General features: G+C 42.2%; 1 protein-coding gene across 2 annotated transcripts in view; it reads left to right on the plus strand.

Moving 5' to 3' along the window:
• Positions 1-5389: 5389 nt before the first annotated feature.
• RCOR1 (REST corepressor 1) overlaps positions 5390-18713 on the plus strand; it is a 157178-nt gene continuing 143854 nt past the window's right edge. For both annotated transcript variants that reach the window (XM_042445729.1, XM_042445730.1), the window contains exons 1-2: positions 5390-6138; positions 7252-7311. In XM_042445729.1, the coding sequence (XP_042301663.1) occupies positions 5817-6138; positions 7252-7311 (382 nt within the window). In that variant the 5' untranslated portion in view covers positions 5390-5816. The remainder of the gene's footprint in view (positions 6139-7251; positions 7312-18713) is intronic.

Here is an 18713-nt window from a genome sequence, read left to right on the forward strand (position 1 = left end):
ATGCAGGGGATCCGTTCCAGACTCCCCTGAGTAAAACAAATAACGCCTATGCCCCCATTTAAATGAATGGGGCTCGTGCATGCGGCTGTGCAGCAGTCATGCCCCTATGGGACGCATCGCCCCTTCCTGCCCGTGCAGGCACACTGTATTTTTATCTTTATTGTAAGTCATCTCGATCCTGATGGATAGGCGGGATTTAAATAAAATTTTTATTATTATTATTACTTATTATCCTATTTTGTATTATGATCCAAAATAACTACACTACTGTTTTGGTTTTGCACTTTACATTTAAAATGTTTTTTAAAGTTTCCCAATCTATTTCTGCATAGGTGTGTGTGGGAGAGCTAGGAAATAACAGTGTGCAAGAGAAAGTGTTCAGTGATATTTTTTAATTCTCTGTTTCCTTAAAGAAACAAGACCTTGAGGAGTAACTGGAAGGCACAGACATTGTGGCAATCACATACTGCAGCTCCGATCCTGCACATTCTTCAAGGCTGTCGCTATTTTTCTTTCCTTTCCCTATGTGGAAAAAAAAAATAGTTAAAGGTTGGCAAGTTCATTCCCAGAGCTCCCACCCCTTCCCTTCTTCCTCTTTCTCCTCCTTTTTTGAGAAGGAGAATGGAGGAGTCTCATTCCCTTTGGAATGAGCATTGATACAGCTTGAAACATCAAGATAAAAAAGCAAAGCAAAGCAAAACAAAAGGATCTACTCCAGAATTCACTTTTAAATGTGAAAGCTCAGTCTGCAATATGATATATGTTGGAGTGACTTTTCCTAATCATATCATACATGCAATTTTTGTAGTCATTTCTTCTACATGGTATTTTTTTCATGGATGTTTTATGTTATGTAATTGTGTTTTTGTTAATTTCTTCAGCGGTTTCACTTGTTAGTATCAATTTGATTATAGTATACTACAGTATGCACTTTTTTTGGCCATAATGGAAGCCTTATATGTGTGGTTTTGGGGTAATTTCATATTAAGGAGTGTTTGAATGTTAGACTAAGACTCTGGAGACCAGGGTTCAAATCCCTGCTCCGCCATAAAAACCCACTGGGTGTCCTTGGGTTAGTCACAGTCTCTCAGCCTCAGAGGATGGCAATGGCACCCCCTCCCATGGAAGAAACTTGCCAAAAAAAACCTTTGATAGGTTTGCCATAGGTAAACAATAGAGACAATTTGCGGGAAATGGTAAGTCTTTTCTATGGGGGGGGGGGGGGGGGGGGGAGAATAAAGGGAGATGTTAGTTTAACAGCAGTTACGTGTTGTCATTATTTTTGTCACATATGTTGTTTTTGTATTTGGTTTGTGTTTAGTGTTTGCTAGAGTTGTATTTTAATGCTTTGAAAATTAATAAAATATTTTAATACGAAAAGTGATTGCCATTGGTAAAAAATGACACAGAAGCAGATAGCAACAGCAACCATACTGCAGCCTTAACTTTCACATTTAACAGCTTGAAACATTATTTATTTATTTATTTTTATTTGGCGAATTGATGCTCCACCCTTCAGCCACAAAAGCTCTCAGAGCAGTTTGTCATGTCATTGGCCTTCATGTGAGCCTTGCTTTCAAGGTGGGCTCTGACACCTCTGGCTATGGGTGGATTTGTTGTTGTGGGCCTTCAAGTCGTTTCCGATTTATGGCGACCCTATTGCAACCCTATCACAGGGTTTTCTTGGGCTGAGAGTATGTGACTTGCCCAAGGTCACATAGTGACCTTCCATGACCAAGTCATGCCTCTAACTTCAGCAAATGTGGAGGGACGAGTGAGGGAGACTACTTGTGAAAGGGATCTAGGAGTGCTAGTAGACCACAAGTTGAACATGAGTCAGCAGTGTGTTGCGGCAGCTAAAAAGGCCAATGCGATTTTAGGCTGCATCAATAGAAGTATAGTCTCTAGATCAAGGGAAATAATAGTGCCATTTTATTCTGCTTTGGTCAGGCCCCACCTGGAATATTGTGTCCAGTTATGGACACCACAATTCAAAAAGGATGTTCACACTTTAGTGTGTGTCCAGAGGAAGGTAACCAAAATGGTGAAGATTCTGGAAACCATGCCCTATGAGGAACGTCTTAGGCAGCTGGGGATGTTTAGCCTAGAGAAGAGAAGGTTAAGGGGTGACATGATAGCCCTGTTTAAATATTTGAAGGGATGTCATATTGAGGAGGTAGCAAGCTTGTTTTCTGCTGCTCCAGAGAACAGGATCCGGAACAATGAATGCAAGCTACAGGAAAAGAGATTCCACCTCAACATTAGGAGGACCTCCCTGACAGTAAGGGCTGTTCGACAGTGGAACACACTCCCTCAGAGTGTAGTGGAGTCTCCTTCCTTAAAGGTCTTTAAGCAGAGGCTGGATAGCCATCTGTCGGGGATGCTTTGATTGAGAGTTCCTGCATGGCAGGGGGTTGGACTGGATGGCCCTTGTGGTCTCTTCCAACTCTACGATTCTATGATTCTATGGCCTGTTACAGACTGCCAAAATAAAGCTGCTTCGGGTCTCTTTGCAGGTATGCTATTTAAATGATGCATGCACCCTAAGAATCCAGAAGCTGCACCAAAGCTGCACTCCAGTGCTTAGGAATGGAGTGTGGCTTTGGCATGACCTCCGGACTCTTAGGACCCATGCATTATTTAAATAGTGTAGTAGAGCATGCCTCTGAGGAAGTAGGCTCAAGTCTACAAAAGCTCATGCTACCAGCTTCCTTTCTTTCAGTGAGTCTCAAAGGTGCCACAAGAGCCCTTTTCATACTGAATTTCCAGACTAACACAGCTGTATCTTTGGACTCTTTCTTTAGTTTTTATCCTTCCCTTGGCTCAGAGCTCATTCTTCTCCTTTCCCTTCCCTGCGCAAAACATGCCAGGGGACGAAGAGTTACTTTGTGAAGTTGAAGGCTTTAATGGCCGGCGTCCATAGGTTTTTTGTGGGTTTTTCGGGCTATGTGGCCATGTTCTAGAAGAGGTTCTTCCTGACGTTTCACCAGCATCTGTGGCTGGCATCTTCAGAAGATGCAGAAGATGCCTCCAAAGATGCCAGCCACAGATGCTGGTGAAACGTCAGGAAAAAATTCTTCTAGAACATGGCCACATAGCCTGAAAAACCCACAAAAAACCCCAAGTTACTTTGCTTGACCAGTTTGGCTGGAAGGTTTGGCCCCTTTCCTCCTTCCTCCTCCTCCTCTCCTCTTCCAACTCCACATGACTTTTTCTCTCCCTTCTTCTGCCTCATTCTTCCCTTTCCTCACCCCCCAAATTTTCTCCCTCAGGATATCCCCCCCTTTCTCTCAGAAACTGCTTCCCTCTTTTGCCTGAGAGGGAAGGCTTGTTTCTTTCCTTGCCAGGGTGGGATGGAGGACACAGTCCCCGAAATAACATCCTTCCACGCACACGCGTGGGAGCCCAAAGGGGCTGGTGGAAACACTGTAATCTTACATTTCTTTGTATGGAGAGTCCATTCAAAGTGATTCAAGCAGGCTGTGGTAACCTTCCGCCAAGGAGGAGGAGGAAAGGAAAAGAGTCCCCTGCTACTCCTGAGCTTTCCTTTCTCTCTTTCGGAAGAGGGAAAGTGGGTTCAGGATCAGATGGGCCTCCTGCCAGGCAGAAGGAGGCTCTCTCTCTCTCAGCCTTTCTCTCTATAAAAATGTATATTAAAAAAGGAAAGGAAGGGGGGAAGGGAGGGGGAAAGAGGGAGTGAGAAAGAGAAAGAAAAGAGGGGCTTGTTGAGTTGCTGACCTGTGTATGGCTCAGGAAGAGCACTCAAAAGAAGGCCACCCACAATTATACACACACACACATAATTTAATTGTGGGTGGCCCCTCTTGAGGTCATTGAGTGCCCTTCCTGAGCCATGCACACGTCACAGTATACATGTGTATACACACACACACACATATATGGCCTTCTATATATACACACACAGTATACTGTATATGGCTTTCTAGACACAATATATATATATACATATACATATATATATATATATATATATGGCCTTCTATATATATATACACACACAATATGGCCTATACACACAAACACACACACTATATTATTATTAATATTATTATTAATTTTATTTTTATCCTGCCGTTCTCCCATAGTAGGAGTCAAGGTGGATAACAACATATATAAATTATTTTAAATTAATAAGAAAAAATAAAGTAAAACAAAACACATATATGGCCCTCTATACACATAAACATACACATTCTTAATTATGTGTGGCCTTCACACATACATACTCTATATATGGCCTATATATATATTGTGGGTGGCCTTCTTGAAGTCAGTAGCTCATCTCCTCCCCTTTCTCTCTCTCTCTCTCTGTGTATGTATGTGTATATATATATATATATATATGATTATAATATACTATGCAGCTCTGTGTGTGTGTGTGTGTGTGTGTGTGTGTATATATATAATTCCAACTCTCCTAGTTAGGACTGCACCATTGGCTTCTTATTTGTGCATTGACATTTCTTTCTTTCTGAAGAAGAAAGTGAGTTCAGATGTGTATATATATATATATATATATACACACACACACAGACATGCATTCACACATACAGACAGACACAACATAGTTAGGAAATATTTATACTTAGGAAAGTGAGTTCAGACCTGTGTGAGGCAGAAAGAGGATGTGTGTGTGTGTGTGTATATATATATTCACACATATATAATTATATATATAGTTAGGAAATATATATATAATTAAGAAAGTGAGTTCAGACGTGTTTGTGTGTGAGGGGCAGAAAGAGGATGTATATGTGTTTACACATACACACACACATATATAACTACATATATAATTAGGAAATATCTATAGTTGGGAAAGTGAGTTCAGGCGTGCATGTGAGGCAGAAAGGAGATATATATATATATATATATATACACACACACACACACAGAGAGAGAGAGAGAGAGAGAGAGTGTTTAAAGTGCATATATATAAATCTAATTCCAATGCTCCTCCTTATGACTTGCACCATGAGCTTCTTGACCCCCAGGTCCTTTTGGTAGGCCTTCTTGAGGTCAGCCTCTCCACTCTCCTCTCTCTGTTCTTTCTTTCTCACTCCCTCTTTCTCTCTCCCTTTCCCCTTCCCCTTTTTTCCTTCCCCCTCTCTTTCTCTCCCTGCAAAGCCACAATCTAGCCTTGGAACAAGCTGTATCATTGGGCGTAGAGATTGCAAAGCCCCAACCACCACGTAGAGGAGGAGGAGGAGGAGGCAGGCGAATCCGCCTCTCCACCAAACCTTAACAAACGGAGGCGTCGGGCCGGCTTTGACGGACAGGCGAGGAGGGCCAATCAGGGAGGAGGAGAGCTTCCCAAAATGTGGGGGCGACCAATGAGAGGGGCGGGGGGGGCAGGCTCCTGGGGAAGCCTAGCAGTCCAGGTTGACACTGTGCCTAGTAGTCCCAGCGCAAGGGAAGTGGAGGGGAAACAGAGATGAGCTACAAAGTTGTGTCTTGTTTCCTATTGCCAGCAATTTGAGGAAGAAAAAGGAAGGAAGGTGAAAGAAAGAAAGAAAGAAAGAAAGGGGAAAAAAGGATGCAACATTGGCATTAAAGCAAAGGAGGCTACACTTTGCAAGGAACTTCATCCTTGGAAAGAATTGATTTTGGAAAGAAAGAGAAGAAAACAGAAAAGGAGGAGTGTGCAATTGTTTCTTCACTTTTGTTTCTTTTAATCCTTTTCTTGGCTCCCATTTCCCCCCTTTTTAATAATAATAATAATAATTAAATCCTGATTTTTAAAAATTTATTATTTCTTGTTTAAACCTTTCCTTCTTCCCCAATTCCTGACCTCGATGCCAGCCATGATCGAAAAAGGCCCCGAGGTTTCGGGGAAAAGAAGGGGTCGGAACAATAATAATAATGCGGCTTCCAACACCGCTTCTGCCTCGGCTGGGGCCAACACCAGTGCTCCCAGTGCCACCAGTGCCACCAGCGCCACCACCAGCACCACCACTAACAGCAGCAGCAGCAGCAGCAGCAGCAGCAACAATGGGAATAATAACAGCAAAAGTTTGGCTGCGGGGGCAGCAGCATCGGCGGCGCCTAATGGGAACAGCAGCAGCAACAACTCTTGGGAAGAAGGCAGCTCGGGCTCTTCCAGCGATGAAGAGCATGGTGAGTCCAGTGCGTCCTCCATTCCCCGCCTTCTGCCCAGGAGGGGATCCCGGAAGGCCCTCCCTTTGGAACAGGACCGAGAAGCAAAGGGTTTTCCATGTCTAGGAGCATCTAGGAGCTTTGGAGTTGGCCCCTGTCCTCCATTTTACTTGCATGCCCTCCAGTTGCAGCCTTTCCAGGAGTGTGTTGGAACTCTCTGACTTGGCTCCTGTCCTCCATTTTTACCTGCACGCCCTCCATTTGGAGCAGGACCAAGAAGCAAGCATTGCCATTTGGGCTTTGAGTTGGCTCCTGTCCTCCTTTTTTTTCTTTCTTGCCTCCCCTCCATTTTGATCAGGACTGAGAAGCAGGCATTTCCATTTCTAGGAGTGTGTTGGAGCTCCTGACTTGGCTCCTGTCCTCCATTTTATCGCATGCCCTCCATTTGGAGCTTTTGGAGGAATGTGTTAGAGCACTGAGTTGGCTCCATGTCCTCCTTTTTTCTTGCCTGCCCTCCATTTTGATCAGGACTGAGCTGCAGACATTTCCATTCCTGTGTGTTTGAGCTTTGAGTTGTCCCATGTCCTCCTTTTTAATATAATGTCCTCCATTCATTGGAGAAGGACTAAGGAGCAGACATTTACATTTTAAGGAGTACTAGCTTTGAGTGGGCTCATGTCCTCAGTTTTTCTTTCACGCCCTCCATTTTGAGCAGGACTAAGATACAGACATTTCCGTTTCTCTGTGTTTGAGCTTTGAGTTGGTTTATGGCCTCCTTTTTAATTGAACCTTTTCCATTGGAGAAGGACTAAGATGCAGGCATTTTCATTTCTAGGAGTGTGTTCATGCTCTTGAGTGGGCTCATGTCCTCCATTTTCCTTGCATGTCCTCCATTTTGTGGTGCCTTGTCCTCCTGTGCAGTGAGGACATCTGATCCCTTTGGGTGAGTCTCCCAGAGGGAAAGGGGGACCAGGCAGGACAGTCTGGGAGCTTAAAAACCCCACCAACATACAACTCTTGGTCTTAACAGAGCTTGCTCACTTTGTATGCGTTTCTTAGTTTCGCTCTGAAAATGTCCACTCTGCTTATTTGATGATGATGATGATGATGATGATGATTTTTATTTTAAATCAGGAGGAGGAGGAATGAGAGTGGGATCCCAATATCAAGCCGTTGTTCCTGACTTCGATCCTGGTGAGTCCTAAATATATATATATATATATGTAATTAGTCAAAATTGAAATCTTGGCACTTGCGTTACTTCTTCTTCTTTTTATAAAAGGAAGGACTCTTTAATGGAGATGCCCTTCAGTTTCTCTCTCTCTTTCTCTGTGTCTCTTTTCTTGTTGTTGTGCACCTTTGAGTCGTTTCTGACTTAATGGTGACCCTAGCATGGGGTTTCCTTGGCACGATTTGTTCAGAGAGGGTTTGCCATTGCCAGCCTCTGAGCCTGAGAGAGTGTGACTTGCCCAAGGTCACCCAGTGGGCTTCCATGGCTGAGCTAGGATTCGAACCCTGGTCTCCAGAGTCATAATCCAGTGCTCAAACCTCACACTGGCTTTCTTTGTCAAATACACAGGGGAAAAAAACTTTCTAAAAAGAGGGTTAATAACTTGGTTTGAGCACTATTCCCCCCATCTTTTCCTTATTGGCTTCCCTCAAATTTAGTTTGGTTCCTCCTCTGGACAGCAGGCTTCAAGTCTTTGTTCAGCCATGGAAGCTCACTCTCTCAGCCTCAGAAGAGGACAGTGACAAAGAAACATGCCAAGGAAACCCCAGGATAGGGTCGCCATAAGTTGGAGTGGTTTGAGTGTTGGACTTTGGAGACCAGGGTTTGAATCCTGTCCCATCCATGGAAACCCCCTGGGTGACTTTGGCCAAGTCACATTCTCTCCGCCTCAGAGAATGGCAATGGCAAACCTCCTTTGAACAAAGCTTGCCAAGAAAACCCCATGACAGGTTTGCCTCAGGGTCACCAGAAGTTGGAAAGGACTTGATGAAGGCACACAATAACAAGTCTTTTGCATCAGAAGTAAATCCCCACTGAGTTCAGGGGAGGAAAGGAGGGGGGGGGGGGAATGAGTTCCCCACAAAGTCTAATGGGAGTTTACTTCCCTCCTCCCCATTTTAAGCCCCTTGGCCAGTCTCATTGCCTGGGCCTTGAGAGGTTGAGGCCAAGAGGCACTTCCTTCCTTTTGTTAGATTGGGAGCTTTGGGGAAGTGTTGCTGTTGTGTATCTTCAAGTCCTTTCCAACTTCTGGTGACCCTGAGGCAAACCTGTCATGGGGTTTTCTTGGCAAGCTTTCTTCAAAGGATGTTTTCCATGGCCATTTTCTGAGGCAGAGAGAGTGTGACTTGCCCAAGGTCACCCAGTGGATTTCCATGGCTGAGCCAGGATTCAAACCCTGGTCTCCAGAGTCATAGTCCAACTCTCAAACCACTGTGCTGCGCTAGCTTTCTCAAAGGAATAATAAAAAAAAACCACATTTTTTTTTAAAAAAGTCTATATTTTCAAAAAGAGAAAAGTCCCTCTTTTAAAAAAACAATTCTCTCCCCTTCCGGGGTTTGTTTGAATTTCCCCCCTGGGGCCAAAAGCGAAAAAGGCAAACAGGGGGGGGGGTTTTTGGGGGGGGGGGGGGAAGACAGGCATGGAAGGGAAGGGGTTTTGTGGTAGGGAGGGAAACGTGTTTGGGAAATGTGCCACAACACTTGAGGGATGCGTGTACTGAGGGGGCAGGTTTTTTTTTGGGGGGGGGGGGGTTATTTCCATCTGTGAATTCCTCTCAGGAATTCATTCCTGTCTCCTTCCTTCCTTCCTTTCCATTTTGAGCTGGGGAGGTGAAATGGAGAGAGTTAAGGATTATTTCACAGTGCAAGGATTAGACACCTTGCTTCACCTTTCATTTCTTTCAACCCCTTCCTTCCTTCCTTTCCTCTTTCTTTCTTTCTTTCTTTCTTTCTTCTCATTTTGAGCTGGGGAGGTGAGATGGAGAGAGTTAAGGATTAATTCACAGTGCAAGGATTAGACACCTTGCTTCACCTTTCATCTCTTTCAACCCCTTCTTCCTTCTTTCCTTCCTTCCTTCCTGTCCCCTTCCCCCTTTTCTTTCAGGTGTGGCTACTCTTTTCCTATTCACAGTGGCAGGGGTGGAGGGAAAGGAGGAGGAGTCGCTGGCCCTTTTATGAAAATCAGTGCCAGTCTCCTCCTCCTCCTCCTCCTCCAACCTAATCATTTTAGATGCAATTGACCTAAATCCAATTACTTTTCTTTTTTAAAAAAAACAGGACCAGTGGTTTATACTATTGTGTGTGTGTGTGTTTTAAAAAGAGTTGTTGGAGAGTATCAGGAATCTCTTGACTTTGCCGGAATTTAGGGCGACTAAAGGACAAAAAAGGGAAAAAAAGAGCAGATCAGCTAAAGCAGACTGAAGTCTTAGCAAGGGGGATGGAGGGTGGCTTTGTAGATCTGGGTGAGAAAGAGGAAAAGAATAGATCTTGTTGACACCTTTAAAGAGAAGAGTTCTTCTTGGATCCTCTTCCCCTGTCCCTGGAAATGGGGGGTTACTGGTGGCAAGGGCAGAAAGAATAAAATAACTTCAGATTTATGCTCTTTTTAAAATTAAGGGTGGTTGAAATGTGTTGCGTGGCTGGGGAAAGAAAGAGAAGCCACTGTTCTCACCATTTCACCCTTTCCTTTCCCTTTCCAGTTTTCTTCAGGGTTAATTTAAAATGGTACTGGGAGGAAACAAAGGAATCCAAGTCTTCCTATAAGGCAGAGAATGTTTGTTTAAAAAAGGTGGTCCAGTTATATATGGTGGGAGCCATGCCAGTATTATTATTTTTCAAAGAAGGAGGCCTGTATTTTCTTTGTTTTAAAATGTAAACAATTTTAATTGTGTTTTTGTAGCTGTAAGTTAAGACTGCCTTCCTATCCAGCAAAACACCCCCAACAGTTTTCCTCTTTGCATTAGAGCTGACTCTAGCATGTCAGCGATCTTAATTGCATCCCTTGTTTCTCAACTCTTAAAAGAAAAACTCACCAAAGACAACCCAGTATTCTTTGGAAAAATATGTGCTTTCTTTTAATAGTGTGACCTGGTGAGACTCCTCTGATAATTGATTTTCCTAAATTGCTGACTGTCACAACGGGCAGTATATAAAGCTTGGGCAGAAGTACAGTGTTTAAGACTGGATTGGGAAGTCTGTGGCCTTGAACAGGGCTGGGAAACACATGGCTCTCCAGATGTTGATGGACTACAAGTCCAAGCAGCCCTAACCAGCATAGCCCATTGTGAGAATTGCTGGAAGCTGCAGTCCTGCAATATGTGGAGAACCACATGATTCCTACTCTTGGTTTAGAGCACTGCTTTCTCACATCATCTGGTGTTGTGGCTAACATTATTCTACCCAGCATGTCACAAACTGGCAACGTATTTGTGCCATATTATTAATACAAGGTGTTTGTTTCTTTCCTGGAACAAAGCTATATACCAGCAGCTGATGGCTTGCCAACTGGCACTGATTTGTGACCACCCCTTTGAGTAGTACTGGTTTAGAGTCATGGGGTTAGAGGGGACCCTGAAGATCTTGTACTCCAGTTGTGGGCAACAGTGTCCCTCCAGGTGACCCACAGGTCCCATCAGTGCCACCACTGGTGAGGGACAGCACAGCCAGTCAGTGGTGAGGAATAGTGGGAATTGCACTCCAGAAACTCTGGAGAACTTCATTTGCTCATTCTTAACCAAGTCCAGTCCCCTGCTTGATGCAGGAGATCAAGAGGTGGAACGCCCTTAAGAAATGGCTGCTGAGCCTCTGCTTGAAGAGACCTCCAGTACATGGAGAGTCTCTTCCCTCACTTGGTAATAGGTTCCATTGTCAAGCTGCTCTAACCAGTAAGACATTGTAAAGATGAACCAAAATCTGTGCTCTTCTAGATTAAGCCCATTAAGAGATAATATTAGTGTCCAGGCAACAGAAAATAAGTTTTGGCTTTCTTCTTTCAAGTGATTGAAGAGCAGTAATTTGTCTACTCTTCAGGTTCACACTACCCCCTTTGACAGAACTTATTTTCCAGATCGCTGACCATTTTAGTTGCTCTCTTTTAAGCCCATTTCCCTTTGTCTGTAGTCCAAAACACAGTGCAGAAGTAATCCAGTTTGAGACTGCTTTATCTGTGCTGGCTCAGTGCTAGGGAATTCTGGGAACTGTAGTTTATTGCACCACCAGAGCTCTGTGACAAAGAAGGCTGAATGTCTCACAAAGCTAGTTTTGTAGAATTCCCCAGCATTGAGCCAGGGGAGTTAAAGTGGTCTCAAACTGGATTATTTTTGGATTGTGTTTTGGACCTTCATAAAGTCTGTTGTACAGAACTGGATTCATACTAAAGATGGTGTTAGATAGTTCAGACTAAAATAAGAACTTTTCACTTCGAAAGTGTATTTTATTAAATCAGCCTAAAATCAGGTTAGCCTTTTTGCAGGCACATCACATTGGTGACTCATGTTCATCAAGTCTCAAACTATTTCTCCTGAAATCTTTTTCACTTGTACTATGTACTACTATACCAAGCCAGGTATCCTCAACCTATAGCTGTATATTTGGTGTGTGTGTGTGTGTGTGTGTGTGTGTGCGTGCATGTACGTGTGTGTGTGTGCATGCGTGTGCGTGCTCTAAATGGTAAACTTTGCATTGTCTCTGTTTGCATTTTTAAAACATTGCCTCTTGTACATAGACTAGACTTTTTATCATCATGCATGCCTTAATCTTCCATACCAATCCAAGGACTAACTTCTCCCTCCCAACTGTTGTTTGTTAAGTGACCATTGTTAAGATCATAACCCTCCAAGTGAGACATCTGATGTGGGCTGCAGTCCCTGGAAGTTGATGCCAAATAAAACTTCCTCGGTCTTTAAGGGCCACAAAACTCTGTATAGTATTTTCTGCAATAGACTAGCATTGCTATCCATGCCCTTTACCCTGGAAAACTCTTCATTTTGTTAGCTTGAGTCTGATTTCTCATTCTGTCAAGGTCAATCTGAATTGTCTTCCTGCCTTAATTACTCTTTCCTGTTATGCTTCATTTGCGGATTTGATGAGGATTTCATCTTTATCATTGGCAAATGCAAACCCCACCATAGCCATAAACTTTTCAGAGTTTCTGACCTATTTCTTTTAAACAGGACCCTCCCCTTAGTTCAGGGGAACTGACTCCTTAGCTAAGAGTGTAGTTTAAGGCTATATAAAAACCTAAATGTAGGTGAGTCTTTTAGCTTAGCCAAATTCCCCAGCCTCCAATGTGGAGAATACATAATGCTGACCTACCTTATTAGGTTGTTGTAAGGATCACTGAGAACACATGCAGCATGCATTAGTCCTCAAAAAGAGCTATATAAATGCTAATTATATTGTGAAACATGGAACTATTGGCTTCGCCCCGAAGTCTGCTTTCTTTTGAATATAAAAGGATATTTATAAGTTCATTCTGTCTCTGTTCTCTTCACTATCTAGACTATGATACCTATACCCTGCCTTTCTTTCAGGAGCTCAAGCAAACTCTTACCTTGTGAGGCTGATGATTTGACTTGTGTTTTCCAATTCCTGATGTGGTAATCTAGTCTCTAGTCACTAGAGACTAGTCACTAGTCTCACAGTGATATAAGTGTCTTTTAATGCTTGATTTAGAAAATTATATGAATCTGCCATAACTGTCTTTTTATGACTTGTCACATGTTAATTTGTAGGTTGGTGTGTATGAGAGAGAGAGGTGTAGACATGGCAAAACTAGACATGTGTCTTCATTAGACTTAATTAAAATTGAGCATGTGTCTTAACCACACATAACTAATGTAATTTGTTTATTTTTTATTTATATACCGCTATTCCAAAGATCATTATGTGATAATGACCGTGCTGTTGAGGATGATATGTGTAGTCCAATACATATGGAGGGCACCAGGGGAAGCCTGTATTAAAAAATAAATGATTATTTTGGTTTATTGTCCAATTGAACATGTCAGTTGGCAATGCTGGTGCAGACTTGCTGTCTTGGCTACATACTTGTTGAACTAAATAGTGTCAGTCTTGCTGTGTTAAGCTTTGGTCATTGTCCTTTGACCTTGCATAGGTGTGTGGCTCACAACTAAGGTGTGGTGAAAAGAGTTGGACTTCAATGGGTTCGTGTACTTCTAGTGGTTTCCCATCCCCCCCCCCCCCCCCGTCTACATTTAAGTGTATAGGAAAACAGGTTTCCTCACTTGGAAAGTTACTTTTTGTCCCAGAGCAACACTCTCATGCCAGTGGCCATGCAGGCAAGAAGGGGTTGTAATAAAAGAAAAACAATGTTTCTAAGCTCTGGGCTTTGTGTTGATAGGTAGCTCCAAAGAAGCTTTGTATTTTATTTATGTATTGAATTTATACCATGCCTTTCTCCTGGGAGGAGATCCAAGGTGGCAGAAATAACAAAAAGGATCCAAAGAGTGTGTCTGTGTCGTGTGTCACCTAAGTGCACTCACACACATGCTAAAATGGCCTTTGTTGACTATTTTCATTGTAGCACCTTGTGGCTTGGTACTTGTTACCCTTCCTCACTGAATTTCTGGCAAGGAAGTGCAGAGCTGCGCTGGCGAAAGAAGAGCTGCACCTAGAGCCATATGGTTCCCAGGTTGCTACTTCCCTCACTCAGTCTGATGGAATATAAACAAAACCAGACAGGAACACAGGTAGTATTGGTGTCACGTGGCTCCCATGTACAGGGGTGGTGAATCCCCTTTGGAGTTCAGTGTAAGGAAGCTGTTCAAGATGCTGAAGTATGTCCCCAAAATAGGTTCAGCAACCACTAATATTGGTTTGTGTGCTTCCTTATATATAGTGGTATATAAACTCAGCAGGTACATGTATGTACTGTATACAGAGGTCAACGCTTGGCAAAAATGTGAACAACATCATTCAGCATCTCCAGGCTGGGGGAGCTGGGGCTTGCAGTCCAAACAATAAATTTTCCAGGCTCTGAAGAAGGTACAGAGAGCAATTAAATTGTGACTTGAAGCCCATGAAATTTTATTTTGTTGTGTATGTGGGGTGTGTGTGTGTGTTACTTTCCTAGAGACAGCCAAATAGTAAACACAGTTTAAGAACCAGTGGCCACTGGTAAGGTTTGTTGTGCTCATTGAGGCAATGAAAACAAAACTAACATGAGATACAAATAAATTTATAATCTTCGTACGCCCAAATTTAAATGTTTAAAATCTGGCCCAGATTGGGAGCAAAGCACACAGAGTTCATTAGTGTAGATATAATAACAAACTGATCAGTGTTGTTGTTGTTGGTGTTTTAAATACAAGACTTAAGGGCCGGAACAGAGAGGCCAAAATAAAGCTGTTTAAATTATGCATACATCCTAAGAGGCCGGAAGGCATGTCAAAGCTCCAGTCCTAAGGACTGGACTGCAGCTTTGGCACAGCTTCTTAAGATGCGTGCGTCACTTAAACAGCATACCTCCAAAGTGACCTGAAGCAGCTTTATTTTGGCCTGTTTGGGCCCTAGGTCATGGACCATGCTGCACATTCTGCTAAACTGTTCACAGAAAAATTGAAAGTTGAAAATGTGAACCTTTGTTGTTGTGCTTTAAAGGAGGACTGTCAGCCAGCATGGTATACTGATTCGAGTGTGGGAGTAGGACTGAAATCCCTGCTCAGCCATGGATTCCCCATAGTGACCTTGGATGATGATGATGATGATGATTATTATTATTATTATTATGCTTTATTTATATAGCACTGTAGATTTACACAGCGCTGTACATACAAACAATAAAATATATAAAGTAAACCTGCCCATGGTGTACAATCTAAGAAATAATAGCATAATACATATAAATAATACATAACAATACAGGAAAGAGTACAATAAAGTAAAGCAGGCAACACATTAAAAATGTCAGATAACAAATAATAGTCACGCAATGCCTGGGAATGCTTTCTTGTCCTAAGAACAAAACAATGACAAACTTCAGAATAAATCTTGCCAAGAAAACCTTGGGAAAGGTCACCTTAAGTTGGAGTTGACTTGAAGCCACAAAACAATAAATGAGCTATAGTTAATACCTTTGTCACTTCCTTTCCCTTCAACATGTGGAATGCCAAGCATCTTCCCATCCAAAGAGGAGACCTTCCTCTTCTCATAGAGGTTATTGAACAAGGTCACTGATTATCTGCCATAGATAACTGCAAAGGATATAGGGGCCATTCCCCCCCTCCCAATACCGCCGCCGCCACATTGTCATGGCCACAAGTGATGTTGCTCACCTTTGGTTCTATAATTCTACTTATAAAGAGTAATTTTTGTGGTTTTCTGGAGGTTTTAGGATCTGTGGGGGAACAGGCACCTCAAACCACCATGCTTTTGTGACAGATTGTGTGGTTTAGAGATCTTCTGGAGCTTTGGGTGCTGCAGAAAAATCTAGGAGCCACATGCAGTCCCTGGGACACATTGTCCCCACTCCCGATTGATATGAACTGGAGCTTTCCTTGTGATGAAAGTGATTACAGATGGGATAGGGCAAGGTGCTGTTTTTTTCCACATGAAGTAACTAACACCTTAATTCTACAATCTTTTGCTCAGTGTGAGGTGTTGCTACTTAGAGACACATAGGATAACCCAGCTGATGAGAAGATTGCTTTTCCTGTTAAATGGAAAAGAATCTGGGTTCTCAGAAAGCAATACCATTGTTGTGGAAGTTTTTATAGTGGGTCCTTGGTATTCGCTGGTGTTTGGTTCCAGGATCCCGTGTGGATATCAAAATATGGATGCTCAAGTAGTCCCACTATATAATGGCATATTACAATGGTGACTCTGATATAAAATGGCAGAATCAAGGTTTTCTTTGTGGAATTCAAAAAGAAAATAATTTTCAAGCCATGGAAGGTGAGTCAGTGGGTGCAGAATCCGAGGATACCCAGGGCTGACTGTTTAATTTCCTGAGTATACCGTTCATGGTGGGCTCACCCAGCCCATATTTTTCCAGCTTTATTTGCCCTGCTTGAATCCCAAGTTGAGGGCCAATGTAGATGTTAAAAAGTTTTAAATGTTGCCACTGGAAAATTGTTCCCTTGGCCGGGGGGGGGGGGGGGGGGGGGGGGAGTGGTGTGACAGACAAGATGTGTCAGATTACACAGTAAAATGTTGTGAATAAAACTAGGTAATGCTCAGACATCTTTTCTTGGCTTCAGGTAGGAACTGTGAAACAATCCATGGGTCTTAACTATGATTTGAAAATGAGAAGTGTAAGCCAGTTGTGCAACTGTCCAGATGGTGAACTATAACTCCCAGAAGTTACATTCCGTGGCAGTGTTCCTCAGTTCTCATTTATGAGGATTTATTGTTGTTTTGGGGATTTAAAATATATACAGAAAAATCAAAACCACATATGTGCCTTGAGTCCTTCAGAAGGCAGGATATAAAGGGCATTAAAAAAGAAAACTGTCTCAATATTTTTGGATGAGTTTAAATAGTTAACTTTGCTCTTCATTCATTTGTTAATTTGTTAATTCCAATTGGAGTAGACCACGTGTATCACTGGGAACTAGATAAGTCAGCACTTACATCCATTCTGTTAAATCAATAGATATACCTCAGTTAGGACTAACAATTAGATCTAGGCAAGTGTTTGGAAGTACAGTAGTTTTTGTTTACAATAAAAAAAATGCCCTATTTGTTCATTTCTTTGCCTGGCCTGCATTTTTACCATTCACTGAACAAATCCACACTTTCCAAACTGAAATACAACTTGGAATGCACTTGTCCTTCATATTGTGCACTTCTTCAGATTTTGCAATGAACCTCTTAGTTCAAAAAATGCACAGAGAATACATAATTTTGGGGAAGCTGCATAGAGGAATGGGTGAATTGGGGAACAATGCATAGAGTATTTTAATGGTGGCATTAAAAAGTTGTATAGGACTAGATGGCCTAGAATTATGAAGAAGCACATGACAAACAGGCATGAAGTGGAAATATAGTTTGGAAAATTCACTTTGTTGGACAATGTTCTTAGAATCTCCCATTTTACCAGTTTCTTAGTTCACAAATCAAGTTTTCCAGTTTTATTGGTCCATACCTATCTGGAAGTCCAGCAGTACTTGCCTGTTTTGGTTGAAATTGGGCTAATATTTACTTGAAAATGTTTTCTATGCCAAGAAATCACTCCCTAATATGACTGCAGAATTGTGACAGTACTTTAGGAAGGTATGAGTGACTTTTTCTACATATATATTCTAAGAAGAATTGATAGATGGAAAATTCTGAAACTGGAATATATTGCACTGGCTGAAATTAAGGATGTGAAGTCTGTAATGTATGCTTACTGTGTAAAACTATATTACTGTCACTTTAAGGAAAAGAGTATTTGCAGGAAGTGAATGCAGACAGTGAAAGAAGGGAAAGCTGCAAGGAAAAGAATATGGATGCAGTTCCACTTTCTCACATGATAACTAGGAGTGGGGGCTGGCATTTGCAATGTCAGTAAGGAAATCATTTCCACTTTCAGAATGCAACCGGCATGCACATATTTAATTCAAACTATGAGACATGGGAAGGGGCAAGTTAGAAATGGAACCAATCCTGTATTTGTCTGTCATTCTCCTTTTGAAAAATGAAAATAAGACACCTTGTATTTTTGCAGTGCATGACAGCTATTTTTCTTTCTTCTTCTTCTTCTTTTTTTTGGTGCTGCTTGACAAGGGGTGGAACTTGAACACAGCCCAATCTCAGGGGCTAAGAGGCTTTCATCTGGGTGGTTCAAGAAGTTAAAATCTGGTCTAAAAATGTTTCTCAATTGACTTAGATTAGATGACACTTTGGAATGACCTGTCCTGCATGACATCATCCCGGTTGTATTTTGATGGTTCTGAGTACACTGCTCTATTCTGTAAATATGAATTTAAGTTCATTATAGCCATATTCCTGAGGTCAGTAATAAGTCATGATTGCTGTGCATTTAGAGGAAACACTTGGTAACATCAGAAGTTATTGTGACCTCCCTGATTATTAGAATTTATAGCTGTTTTTTTCTGCAGTTTGAAAGTGTAATGTAATGCTGTGTCTTAGCCTATAATGGGTTGCTGGCAGTACATTCTGGGAAATACTGGAACAGCTGTATAGTCTAATGGTTTATTGCTGTGCATCTTATGATGTCTGATGTGGATGTACTGGTTGTTTTGTTTCCCAATGTGCCAGGGACTGGTGTTCTATTTATGCCAATTGGGGTACAACCGTTTGTTTTCTAAAAATTCTGTGGATTGACTGAATGGCTTATGGACCAGCACCAGTCCATGGACCACCAGTGAGTAGTATTGGTTTAGAGTGTTGGACTGAGACTGAGGAGACCCATATTCAAAATCCCTGCTCAGCCTTGAGGTTCCTTGGTTCCTTGTTCTCTATCTCAGTCTAGCCTGTCTCAGAGGAGTATGAGGTTAAAATGAGGGTGATGGAGAACTGTGTGTGTCCCTCAGGGATCCTTGGAGGTAGGGCAGGGGAAAAATGGCAGTGAGATTTTTGGGAGCTGTAGTCCAAATAAGGGAATCCAAGCTCTGTAAGTAAAT

The sequence above is a fragment of the Sceloporus undulatus genome, chromosome 1 (assembly GCF_019175285.1).
Source record: "Sceloporus undulatus isolate JIND9_A2432 ecotype Alabama chromosome 1, SceUnd_v1.1, whole genome shotgun sequence".
In the NCBI taxonomy this organism is placed as follows: Eukaryota; Metazoa; Chordata; class Lepidosauria; order Squamata; family Phrynosomatidae; genus Sceloporus; species Sceloporus undulatus.